We start from the raw sequence: 12,868 nt of genomic DNA, 5'->3' as shown, positions 1-12,868 counted from the left end.
ATTGCTGACTTGGAAAAAGCCTCTGCAGTACTGAACAGAACCAAAATCATGTTGTCAATGAGAGTTCAAATGTTAGATCAGTGGTGAGGAAACTACTTGCTTGACAGCTCAAGTGTTGAAAGACCAGTAAGTTAATCAGAGCTCATCTTCATTAATAAAATAAATAAATACCAGTTTAAAAGAAACAGCTTTATCTAAACTGGTACAAATTTGTAAATAAGCAAAAGTTCAGGATTTCCTTCTCTGCTGCGATAGCAAGACACACATACCTACATATATTTAAAATTTGTAACTGAGCACACACGCAATTTGGAAATTCTTTTAAAAATCAGTTTCTGAATTCTGTTGACAAGATGATCTATAAGGAACCATTACACCAGGGAAGATGTAATACTTTACAATCAACATTTGGTCAAAGTTTGTACGGTCGTGCAGTTCCCCGCAGTAAGATAAGCTACACGTGAGAATTTTTGTTTATGCTTTCTCAAAAGAGAAGATTTCAGAGACTGTCTAATAGGCTACTAAAATCATATGGCACTTTCAATAAATACTTTAAAGCTTCTTAAAGAAATCAGGATAAAAAAGCAACTGCTGTAATAAGCCTGTTTTAGCCATAATACATAATGCTGAAGGAAAAAATCCAGAACAGCAAACATATTAACAGTTGAAAGACAGTACAGCTTTTTTCTTTCTGCAGCAATACGAACTGGCTCCCATTCCCGGGGAAATGGGAGCAAGCCCACCTCGAAACAAGTATTCACTCAATCTTAACTGCTCTACGCTCCACCCCAACCCTTACATCACTTCACTTCTAAAACATAGTCACATTTTTATATAAATCTCAGTGCAGAAATGTATTAAACATGAAGAATACTGATCCTGCAAACCTTTACGACTATGCTTAACATCAAGTGAGTGCCTAATGTCATGACACCAGGAGAGCTACCTACACGCTTAATGCTAAGCATAGATATGTCGCAGCATCAGGCCCAAAGATGCCAACCACCACCGCGGACATCGGCTGGGTCAAAATGGTATCGTTCTGTCTGGTTTTGTCAAGGTGTTCTCAACAGAAGCACATCAAGAAACAGAAACTTCCAAACCTACACACGGAAATACAGTTACATGTGTGTACACACTAATATGCAATATACATTCAGTAACTTGAAAGAATAGGTTAAGACTTTATTCAGATAGACAAATTAAGGCAATTATCTTAATGTCTCTTCAAGATAAAGGACCGTGTCCTCATTTGTGACCTCTAGGTTTTAAAGCTATATTTTTCAAGAAATATATTTCAATTTTCTTTATATTTTCTCCAATTAGCGATTTTGTTTGCTTAATAAATTATGTCTGTGCAAGGGTGCACGCTGACAATTTGGCAGTGGCAAGAAGTCTAATTCGTTTATATAATACAGACTTTATACGTTTTCGTTGGAGGGTGATTAGTTTAGGACTGCATTTTGGCTTAACACAAAGAAAAATTTAGAAGTTCTGGGCATCCAATGGACATAACTTTGTCAGTCTAGCAAGACACAGAATTCATGTTATATTCAAAGTCAAAAAAATAAAAATAATATTTAAAAAAAAAAAAGAAAAAAAGATGTACTGTCCTTTCACTAAAACAGACCAAAAAAATAACACAGAATGGAAAACAGCCTTCACAAATAAGAGTGAATAATGCCCAGGTACCTTATATAGGCAGTTATTCTACAACTGTATACAGTTATTTACAATGGTGCTTTATAAAACAAAAAAAAAATGGTAGCACTTCCTAAAAGATTTTGGAACTTTTTTCTTTTTTTTTCTTTTTTTAAAACTCCCTTGTCATAAAAGCCAACTTACATTAAAATATACTTACTACAAGACAACACAACTAACAAAATATATAATAAAACTCATACAAGTAGAAAATTCTGAGGTATTTCTGGTTTGAGGTGGTCTGTGGTCATGAAGTTTTTAATTTTTTTTTTCAGTTTAAACCTCGGAAGCCACGTAACGTGTGTGTATGTGTGTGTTTTGTGTTGGTTTTTTTTTTCTAGTTTTTTTTTTTTTTAAACATTGCATGTTTTGCAAATTAAAAAAATATTTCAATGTTGAATCAGCAGCATTAGGAACATTCACTGACTAGAGCGAGTTTATGGCATAATAAGAGTAACGGTATTTTAGAATATGCACCACTTTAAGACAAAAGAGTTTCGTCACAGAGTAAGGAGAAAGCAGCGTCAAAGAAACCAGTCGGAGAGATGCTGCCATGATCACTGCTGCTGCTCAGCTGCCTCTGCATCCTGCAACTGGGCAGCTCATAGGCTTCTCGGATGCTACAGGAGCCATCTGCCACCATTCAGGTATTTCTATCCCCCCAACCCCAAATTAATAAGGGGGAAAAAAAAAAAATAGAGCCAGTTTTCACACTTTTCCTCTTTGCACCACCTGCACCGGTAGCTTGGGCTGACACATCATCAACCCCAAGGCCGAATTTTCTGAACTGACTCGTGCTTGAAGCGAGATGCAAAAATTTTCCCATCTTCCAGTATTTTACCAAAGTGCTTCTGAGAACACACTTTCCCTCTGCTTCCAATTATAGTGCTTAAAAGCATCCTTCCCATTACTATCTGGAGTCAAAAAATAAAAGGTAATTATAGTTCTGTTTTGTTCTTTTACTACCCTGGAGTAGATACTGGAGGAAGAAAGAACTAGCACCTTGCTTACAACCACTGGCTCTTTCACTCAGCTTTCTCCATACGCTGCAGCCGTTAATACTCTGCCCAGAAATGTCCTTCCCCTCCTCTAATGGTTACCTGAGAAGTAGCTCCATAGCAAATGATGTTTCCCCAAATGCTGCCAAGTCCAACGTCACTCTCCCCACCCCTATTCTACGCTCCCCCCTTCAATTCTACCATCAAGAATTAACATTCTCCGCCCAGTTACTTTTTTTTTCCATGTTACAATGACACCCGTTAGATCCGTAAAAGACACATCTGCTGTTTTTTTTTGAAGCTCACTTCCGAAATTAAAAAAAGGGACTGAACCCAAAACCAAAACAAAACGGGGAAAAAAATCCTTTTGAGGAAGGTGTATTCTTTATATAACAGTCTTAAGTTTCCTCCACAGTTTGCAGCATTGCGTTTTCTAAGATGGTAGGTGGTTTTCCTTTATGTCACAGATGCTCCGCTCAGAAGACAGACCGATAAAGAGAAACCCAGAAAACTGAATAAAATAAAAACAACTGAAGTGAGTTTGTTGAGGTTCTGAGGTACCTGCACCTTTTCTGCATTCATTAGTCGGCACCTGAATGCTTGCTGAAATGTCCATTTTTTTTAATACAGTAGAGCAATGTGCTGGTAAAATTGATCCAATCCAAAAAAATAATAATAATAATAATAACAATAATAATAAAAAGTCAAGATAAAATAGCAGCTGCATTCATGTGTTTGTTGGATTTTTGTGTTTTTGTTTTTTTTTGTGTGGGTTTTTTTTTTTTTTAACTTTTTTCTTTTTTTTTTAAATCCACTGAGTCTGGAAAGACAAAAGTGAACCAGGACTTAGATACTAGACTCTTTGGGCGGCAAGTCCACGTTGGTGACGGACGTCACGATGGAGATGAGGCAGTCCGAGGTAGTGCCGTTTACGGATTTGCGGATCTGCGCAATGCGCTCCTCGACACAGCCCGCCGAGAGCCGAGCCTCCGCATCGTGGTCCCAGCACTCTTCGATGGTCACGCAGAGCTGCGCCAAGCCCTGCGGACAACAAGGGGGAGAAAGCACCTTCAGCAACAAAGTCTGCTCTGGGGACCGTCCTTGCAGCAGATGGGGAGGTTCACTTAACACAGCTGAACGCTGTGAAGAGAAACTAAGAATATTTTCTCCACGGTATGCAAATTATCATGAGATTAGCTTTAAAAATTACTTTAAGTACGTGTTTTGGGGTTTTTTTAAGCTTCTGCTTTCTAAAACTGTAGGGCTTGGTCACATCCAGCTTTTTTTCATAGCCCCAAAAGTACTTTTTTTAATATGAAAATACATCCCAAGATTCAGCAGCTAAAGCTTTAAAAGACAAGACATCAAGTATTACAATTCCCGTGATAAAACCATGAGAGCTGGCAGCACCGTATCAGTTACTACGAAACCGCTGCTTTGTTTGCAACCACTTCCCCAAAATAACCGAATTCAACACTGCTCTTATTTGAACCCTCATTTGAACTGAACGCTCATCTTTATCTACAGCCCCCAGCTCTCCTTGGCTTCTAGGCAATGAGTTAAACACCTGAGTCTAGCCAAAACCGTGGCGGTTTGGTCAGAACAGAGGCATTTAGCTTCTTACTGAAGCCCTGTGAGATTTCATCATCTGCTCAGGTTCCCAGTCTGAAAAAAAATCACCTCTTTTATTAAAAACACGAGCCTGAAATGATCTACCTCTGGGAAACCCACGCTGCATTTTGCTTCATTGTCTGCTTGCCTTCACGTCTAATTAATTTTTCCTCAAAAAATTGTTCAAGTCTTGCATGCTATCTAGCTTGTGAGGAACGCGTCTCCGATGGTATGGATTATTTTCTTTTTCTTAATGAAAGGGACTTTATTTTCCATTCTTTCACCATATTAAAGGAGTCGTACTAAACCACCACACGCTCCACGTTCAGCGCTGGCTGACTTTAATCAGCTGGTTTACTCTCTAAACACAAGGGACAAATGGAAAGGGGAGCATGAAGGGTTGAGCAACCCCTCATTCCCCAGCGCTGACTCTCTCTAGCACCAGGGAGCAGGTCCATGCACTGGGGTGGACTGGTTAGCTTCCCTCTGAAGCTAACGGGTGGTGCATAACCACATCCCTCGTTCCCGTCACGCAGGAAAACATTTTCCACCGTTAACCAGGAGGGACGTACGGGGTGTTTCAGCCAGTGATCCTTGAACACAGGGCGCATCTTCTTGTGAACCACCACTTCTTGCAGGTCCTCAAGGGATGGGTGCTGACCTATTTCTTCTTCAAAAGGCAGCATGTATTCATCCACTGGACCTAAGGCGCACATGGAGAACCAGGTTAGTACAGAAATGTCCTCCACAGACCCACGTCCTCCCCATGCATGAGTGAGCTGCGGCTCCAGAGCAACCTCAACCCACTGCGGCAAAGCCTGACGTTCACATGTCATTGCAGACAAATGTGATTTACATTCCTCCTGCACAATGGACTTTGCTGTCCCCACTGCTTGTCTGGCCATGCATTTTCCACCTCGTCGGGTTACAAATCCGAACCCTCAGCCAGGCCTCCCGATCCCACCGCTCTCCTTGAGGAGGCTTGCCGGGTAGTCCGTGATTTATTTTAATAGAAAGAGCAAATCAACCCATTCTCCTCACATTTTAGCATAGCAATTCAACACACAATAACCTAGAGAAAGGTTTCAGCATGAGCATCATTTCATTTTAGGCACTGACTAGCAAGGTCAAGCATATACAACACTTATAATTTCTTGCTTTGTGATCTGGCTTGTTCATAGGTTTGAGTCAGCCCTGACAGGCTGGAGCCAGATGCACTTGTCCCAAGTACCAGCTCCTAAGTGCAAAATGATTTCTGAAGGCTTTAGTTATACCAGTTATGGCTGTGAACTGCCCTGGGCCACGGGAATGAGACAACTGTTATGAGTATCAGTGCAGATGCTGGACAGTAGCAATAACTTCTGCTTATTGAAACGTCATTTGGCTTTTGGCAATGCGTAGATGCTCTCTCACAAACGGCAGCCCAGCTTAACTGATGGGCTTTCTCAGGGTGCACTGCAACATCACTTACGGTTTCTCGGTAGCAAAGAGTGACCTCTTTCAAGAGTGGAGATATTTCAAGAGGGCCTTTCCAGACTAAAACAAAAGAGCTGACCACTTTAGCTGGTCATGAACTGTGACACCAACAACATGATGTTTAGGTACTCTAAATCACTAAAACAGCTTATCGTTATTCTTGTTAACAGAACGCCAGTCACTAAACCAAACTGAAACACTCGTTCCAACGGATGGCACAATAACGCTCATGACCTTCCCTTCCTCTCCCTCCAAGAGGAATCAAGGCTATGAAGAGCTGCACTGGTGATCTTCAAGCCAAATCTGCTGTTTACGCAGCATCACTTTGAGCTAGAAGTGCAGATGAGGTTCAGCGTAACTCCCCATCATCCCAAATGAAGCCTTCCCTCTGATTTAACGGTGCTCTTCATGGCACCTGGAGTATCTTGGCCAGCTGCTGCCTGAGAAAAGTTGGAAGGAGATCACAAATATGACAGGCAAAAATCCAAGTGGATATTTGCGGGGCCTCAAAATAGAAGGGTTACTCCTACATGAGTGATCTGGGTACCACTGTTTCACCCCATTGTGCTCCTACCTCCCTGCTCCTCCAGCATTTTATCTGACTAGATAACAAATATTTGAAGACCTTCTCTTACCACACACCTATGCAAACATCCTAATTATAATCAAGCTCCTCGGTCCTACTGTAATACTAACAAAAACATTTGGAGTCCAGGTGAGGTACTGTTAATTTATGAACTCGATATTCAGTCCAGAGCACCCATATCTATACAAGAAGAAAGAAGTTGGAGCAAGTAGCCTTGGAGCTACTACAATGAAATGATTGCTTCCCTGTCCAGGACCAAGGTCCTGCAAATGGCGAGGGTGTCACCAAAGCACAGATGTGCTATTTGGACAGAAAAGATGCCCCATTTTGCAGCATCATTTTAGGATAAAAAACCTGAGAAAGGAGACACCATGAAAATTCAGTCTTTCGGATCATTCAGGAGAACGTGAGATCCTCCAAAGCTGTAGATAGAACAACAAACTCAGCCCGCTGCTGAGAGAGGGCTTGATCTGCAAAAGTCAAAGATTAATATCTAATGACTTATGATAGCAGGAAAATGGGCTTGCTGACCCAAGAAGATCCTTCCAGCCCTGCGTTCCTGCTATTTCACCGAGGTGCTTCACTTCTGGGCTTTCCATTCAGGTTACCACACTGCCCTGCAGAAACGAGGTGTGACAGCCAAGCCGGAGCTGAGCGCGGCTCTCCTCCGGAGCTCAAAGCCCGCCTTGGTTGCAGGCAGGGATGGCAGGCAGTAATGCAGAGTGCCACGGAGAGCAGCACAGAGCAGGTTCAGGACTAAAGGACACCCACCGCTGATGGAGGAATCACCTACTCCTTCTCCCTCTGAGTTCTCAGCCAATTCGCAATGTAACGGGCGTAGTTAAAAGCACTTTGAGACTTGAACGCTACAAAGGTTACCATCTACAGAGAATGACAGATTATATTAAAAAAACAAGCAAGTGAAAAACAAGTTAGCTGCTTAATCAAAATATGCCATTGATTATTATGTTTTTTAAACAAAGCCAGGCCCATTCTCTGGACCACTAAACCACGCTGAAACAGAGCTCTCCCCACGGAAGAGACGATCTTTATTCTTACCATCAACTGCTCTACATCTGGAGACTAGCTCCCACAACACCAGTCCCATCGCATACATGTCTATTCTCAGGAAGGCGTCTCGTTGGAAGTTGATTGCTCCCTCTAACACTTCGGGAGCCATATACCTCCTTGTTCCCACCTACAGAGAAAAAACACAACTCAAGTTACATTCCAGTTGGGCCCATCAGCCTCCGCTGGTTGCAGATGAATGACAGCTGGTTTCATTAGCCTTAAGGCTACTTCTGCTAAAGTTGCACCTCACTCGAAAAACAAGCAAAAGGGGGCTGTTTTTTCTGACACCGACTCTCATTAAGATCACTCGAGTCTAGATAAGCTACCTGAAGGAAAAAGCCAAACTGCACGGCTACGTGTGTGATATTCATTCAGCGTACACTACAGGTCTAATTTAAATGCAGCAGCGCGGCACTGAGTACGGGTGAAATCCTGCCTTCTCTGCAGCCCAGCGCATCTTGCTCCAGCAGCACACGCTGCATGAGAAAATGCTGTCTTTGGAGACACAAAACACCCTGAGGTCAAGTCAGGCTTGGTTATCGTAGTCGTTGAAAGTTTAATCCCCTCTCGCACTCCTATGGCAGTTTAAAATATGGAATTAAAAAAAATTAAAAAAAAAAAAAGGAAAGAGTAAATTTGATATATCCTGAAATGGTAGGAAAAGGTGTTGGTTTGACAGCCATGGAAAAACAAGTCTCCTGCATCCACAGGAGTAGTAAAGCATCAACCCTGCAAAGTCTACCCTGTCCTGGCTTGTTCGGAAAAGATCCTCTCTCGCTTTGAAGGGATTCAGTCCTCATTATAGTGCCTATCTTAGAATCATAGGATCATTAAGGTTGGAAAAGACCTCTAAGATCATCAAGTCCAACCGTCAACCCAACACCCCCACGCCCACTAAACCATGTCCCTAAGCGCCTCATCTACACGTCTTTTAAATACTTCCAGGGGTGGCGACTCCACCACTTCCCTGGGCAGCCTGTTCCAAGGCCTGACCACTCTTTCAGGAAAGAAGTTTTTCCTAATGTCCAGTCTAAACCTCCCTTGGCGCAACTTGAGGCCATTTCTTCTCATCTTGTTGTGTTTAGTCCAGGCAGAGCCTACCGAGCTCCTCATGTGGTTGTGGCTATATACGTGGCAGAATTACAGCCCATAATGTAGGAGAGTGGAGAGCAGAGCAAGGAAAAAACCCCCACCTTTTTAACATGGGAATTGAAAGGCCTTTAATATTTTCCTTTAGGAAATTCTCATGTGTTCTTGCTGTTACCTGAGGCAGTGGGGACAGGGGGAAGCCAGGAAATGAAAAGGAGTAGAAACTATTGGAGGTGTGGAAAATATTGGAAAAGCCCCAAAAAGAGGGCAAAGATGAGGAAACCTGGGGGAGGCTAACCCAGAAAAGCATTCACTCCTTCTGAGATAAAGGTAAAAAAGGGAGCCTGCGTTGGAGAAAGGCATTCGAAAAACCCCGGAGGCTCACGGAGGGGATGCTGGCCTTGCAGTGCCCCGGCACGAGAGCAGAACGAGGGGCCACCCCCCGCAACGCAAAGGCAGAAAATTAAGAACCCATAAAAACGTAGTAAATTGTTTACGCGGCGCGCAGCCAGCTTGCAAGATCTGCCGTTGCTAAAGGTCACCCAAGCAGCCAGCCTGGCTGAATTCTTAAAAATAAATGAATAATTTTTGAAGTATTAATATTTAATACCAAGAGAATAAAGAGTCAGCAAGTCCCGTGTTTGAAGGAAGAAGCCGCCTGCCCCCGGGGCTGGGGGGACGCCACTGCACAGCGGTCGGGAGGGTCCGAGCACTCTCCCCGCTCACCCAGATCAAAGCAGCTCCTGGAATTTATGTCTGAGCACAAGCGTTTATGGAAAATACATATCTCAAAGAGAATTAAATGCATCTACTCAAACTACCCCCCACGCCCGAGGAGCTATGGCAAGCCTAACTTTTTAAAATGTTATTGTTAAAGATAATGATTACCTGTCCATGAGTGTCCCCTGGAGGTTTTCCAGGTTCAAACCGTACAGCTAGTCCAAAATCAGCTAGCACTGCCGTCAAGTCGTTCTTCAGCAAGACATTTTTACTCTTGAAGTCCCTACGGACAAGCCAACAAGCAAGTTTGGGAAGGGTTTATTATGGCCCGCATCTAAATCACATTGCAATACATTGTATGTCTATAGGCTCTGCAGCCCCCAGTACATCAGCTCCTTCCTTCCTTCCCCGGCACGGCCAGTGCTGGCAAATTCGGCTGCTCCTGGCTGCCTGTGTCCCCAAAACACAACCAAGCAGCCCTGTGCTGCCCAGCACAGAGTCGGCCGAAGTCTACAGTGAATTAACCTCAAAATAAAAGCACGGAGCGATACGAAGCTGGTGTTTTAATTAGAGCAGGCACTATAAGGCACCACTTCTTGCTGTGAGCACCAGCTGTGGACCACGTCTTACATTTCTCACTCCCAACAACAAATGCAAGACTTAGATTAAGGAGGTGAATTTACGCTTTATTCTAGTAAGGATGTTTGCTCCTACCTACAAAATTAGATCTTTCTGGCAATTAGCAGATGCCGGTGGGACTCTGTTCACCCTGACTACACACTTCAACAGACTTTTGCCATAGTCATCTATTACACTTACAAAACATAAGGTAACATAATTACTGGACCGATCTTCCCTGGAGAATTCGGAGGGTTGGAAAGCAAGCAGGGGAGGGGGTGAGCCCACCCTCAGACGAGCTGTCGGGATGGGATGGGGCAGCTGACGGGCAGGTGTAAGCATCTGCAGTAGAGATGGTGGGTCTGTGCTTGAAAGTGGCTTTAAGGGGACATTTGTGTCAGTCCTGTGCTGCAGCGGGAGCGTTTCAGGGCAGCTCAGGTAAATCTGCAGGGGTTGGAAAAGCGGGGTGGAGGAGGGTGGAGATGCCTAACCAGTCGAGCCCTGTTCCCTGGGCTTCCCGCATTTTCATCTGAAAAGGAATGTTTGGCGATGTAATTAAATTACAGACCTTAGACAGCAGATGGCAATTGTCCTGTATGCTCAGCATTATAATTTCCCTATCATCAATTCACTCGGTGACCCTGCTGATTGCAGGACATTGCAGGCCTGCACAAAATAATTAATGAGGGCAGATACAATTGTTCCGCACTAGAGAGACCTGTCAAAATTCTTTGGGAAGAGAGAAACTGCCGGACCATAGAGAAGGGCTGCTCGCTGCGGCCTCGGATGCCAAAGCACTAGCTCAAAGCACCGCGAGCAAAAATCATCCTGTACCACCCAGCCCCTGATTCTGAGCTTAAAAAATCAGAAGAAAGGATTTTTCCTTTTTAAGCTAAACACAGCATGCTGGGCATTTCTGGCTCGAGGATTAAGTTGGGGGAAGTGGGTGTGAAGTTGGAGAGCATCATACAGCCAGGGAACCCCAGCAGAACCCAGCCTCCATCACCTCAAGGGGACACACAGGGTTTCTAGGGATACAGTACAGTTTTGCAGAGCCTGCAAAACATTTGTACTCCTCTGTTACACAGAAAAACACCATTTACCTAATACCTGTCATCTTAGAGACTGACTGCTTCCATGCTATAGCAGTTTCCCCACAGACTTAGAAAACAGCCATCATCTAATGACATAGATAAACTCCTTTGCTCGGTCAGTATTAGGGGATTATGCCTTCCAGGATGGTACAGACTGTGCACGAGATTTTTGCAAAACAGTGGCTCAACAAGGACCACACAGAAATTATTAGACAGCCTGTCTGAACGATATGTTTCCAAAGCGCAGCGAGAAGTAAACCAGGATTATTGTATGGGCGTTCGCTGCTGTTGTTCACCCGCACTGCCCTTTGGGCATGCAACAGTTAACTACCACATCTTGATACGTGATGCAGGGATTTCCCTTCGCACTTCCTTTTGTTCCCCTATTTCCATATGTTTCCCCATTTTTCCATGCTTTCCTTCCTTCCACAAACCATCTTGAATTGGCAAGTGTGAGTTGCAATGCAAACATATGCAAACAGGACAGGGAGAAAGACCTGATCCAAGCCATGCCAAGTAGAATTCCCACTTACACCGTATGCATTAGACCAGCCTAAAATGGTCACTGATAAAGGAAAGTGGCCTGAAAAGAAGAAAATACCTTTTTTCCGTGTAATGCTTCAAACTAGGGAATAAGAGAGGGAGCGGACTATAAACGACAGGTACGTTAACTCGATTCAGACACCGGAGATTTTATTTTCAGCTTCCACGTGGGGGCACTTTCGCATCAACAAGCGATCCCATAACCTTAATCCTCCTTGTAGTGCCGGGGGCCGGTAAGGAGTTAGCTGAACCCCTGCCCAGCTGCGACTCGGGGAGTCCCACCTGGCAACTCCAGCATCTTCGCACGCATTGTGTTAAGCCATTCAAAAATACCCACCCCCAGATTTAAAATGTATTTGGTGTTTTCTTTTAGAACAAAAATAAAACTAAAAGGAGTGGAGTAATCCGAGGGAAATCCCTTGGATTGTCCTGAAACCCCTCTTCCATAGGTATGTGCTAAATTCTCACAAATGGTGCATTCTCCATCTTTTATCATTTGCTAAATGGATGGGGACACTAATGAGCACGATCTGTTGCTTTAAAGCCTTTCTATAGCCTTTCTCTATTCCCCACCCCCAGGAATTTTCATGTATAAACCACTGCCTTTATTCCACAGGGACAAATGTCAGGGACACAGGGGTCAGCTCCAGGAGCAGCACAAAGGCAGTTGCAGGCTCTTTCAACAGCCCCCAGCTCTCAGAAACCTTTAGGTTCAGGGAGGGGGGGTTGTTTTGGGGGCAGGGACACCCTTACAAAAACGAGGATTATCTTGCCGTACATGAAGACAGCTCCGCTAGGTTGGGTACAAATTGCTGCAGCCGGACGTGGGGTTTAAGTCCCTCCCAGATGAAATGCGGTGGGTGGCTGGGGAGTATGGCCGCGGATTACGGCGTGTAGCCCGCGTAAATCCCTCCTGGAAAACTCCCCCCTCCTGCCGTGCCACTAGCAAACCGCTCGGTAGCGATGCTTTAGTCCAGGACAAGCAATGCGGGACTGCGGAGAAGGGCTAAAACAAGTATTGTTGCAATAAGGATGGTTTAACCCACTGCTTTCTGGATTCCCACTGTCCCCACAGTGCTGCCACCCAGGTGGGTTGAAGCGCGTGCCAAGAGGTCTCAGAGGCACCTTGGTGTCTCCTCTGGTGTCTCTCATAAGCATCCTGGCATGATACGGGCACTATAAAACCACTGTGAAAAATAAATAGCAGCCATTTTCTGCATTTCTACAGTTTCTCCATTTCTTACCTAATGATCAAAAGCTCTGTGGGAAGACAAGCAGTTGAGTTATCAGTCTAAAACACTTAGGGAAAAATAGGATCCAAATCTTGGTACGGCCATAGAAATACACGGATTATAATGTGA

General features: G+C 44.1%; 1 protein-coding gene across 1 annotated transcript in view; it reads right to left on the bottom strand.

Annotated features, from left to right (window-relative positions):
* Positions 1-3,472: 3,472 nt before the first annotated feature.
* ACVR2B (activin A receptor, type IIB) overlaps positions 3,473-12,868 on the bottom strand; it is a 24,930-nt gene continuing 15,534 nt past the window's right edge. The window contains exons 8-11 of the mRNA XM_009572271.1: positions 9,421-9,535; positions 7,432-7,570; positions 4,883-5,013; positions 3,473-3,740 (exon numbers count right to left, since the gene is read on the bottom strand). Coding sequence (XP_009570566.1) covers positions 3,546-3,740; positions 4,883-5,013; positions 7,432-7,570; positions 9,421-9,535 — 580 coding nt within the window. The 3' untranslated portion in view covers positions 3,473-3,545. The remainder of the gene's footprint in view (positions 3,741-4,882; positions 5,014-7,431; positions 7,571-9,420; positions 9,536-12,868) is intronic.

The sequence above is a fragment of the Fulmarus glacialis genome, unplaced genomic scaffold (assembly GCF_000690835.1).
Source record: "Fulmarus glacialis isolate BGI_N327 unplaced genomic scaffold, ASM69083v1 scaffold35072, whole genome shotgun sequence".
Classification (NCBI taxonomy): domain Eukaryota; kingdom Metazoa; phylum Chordata; class Aves; order Procellariiformes; family Procellariidae; genus Fulmarus; species Fulmarus glacialis.
This window is presented reverse-complemented; position numbering and strand designations above follow the sequence as displayed.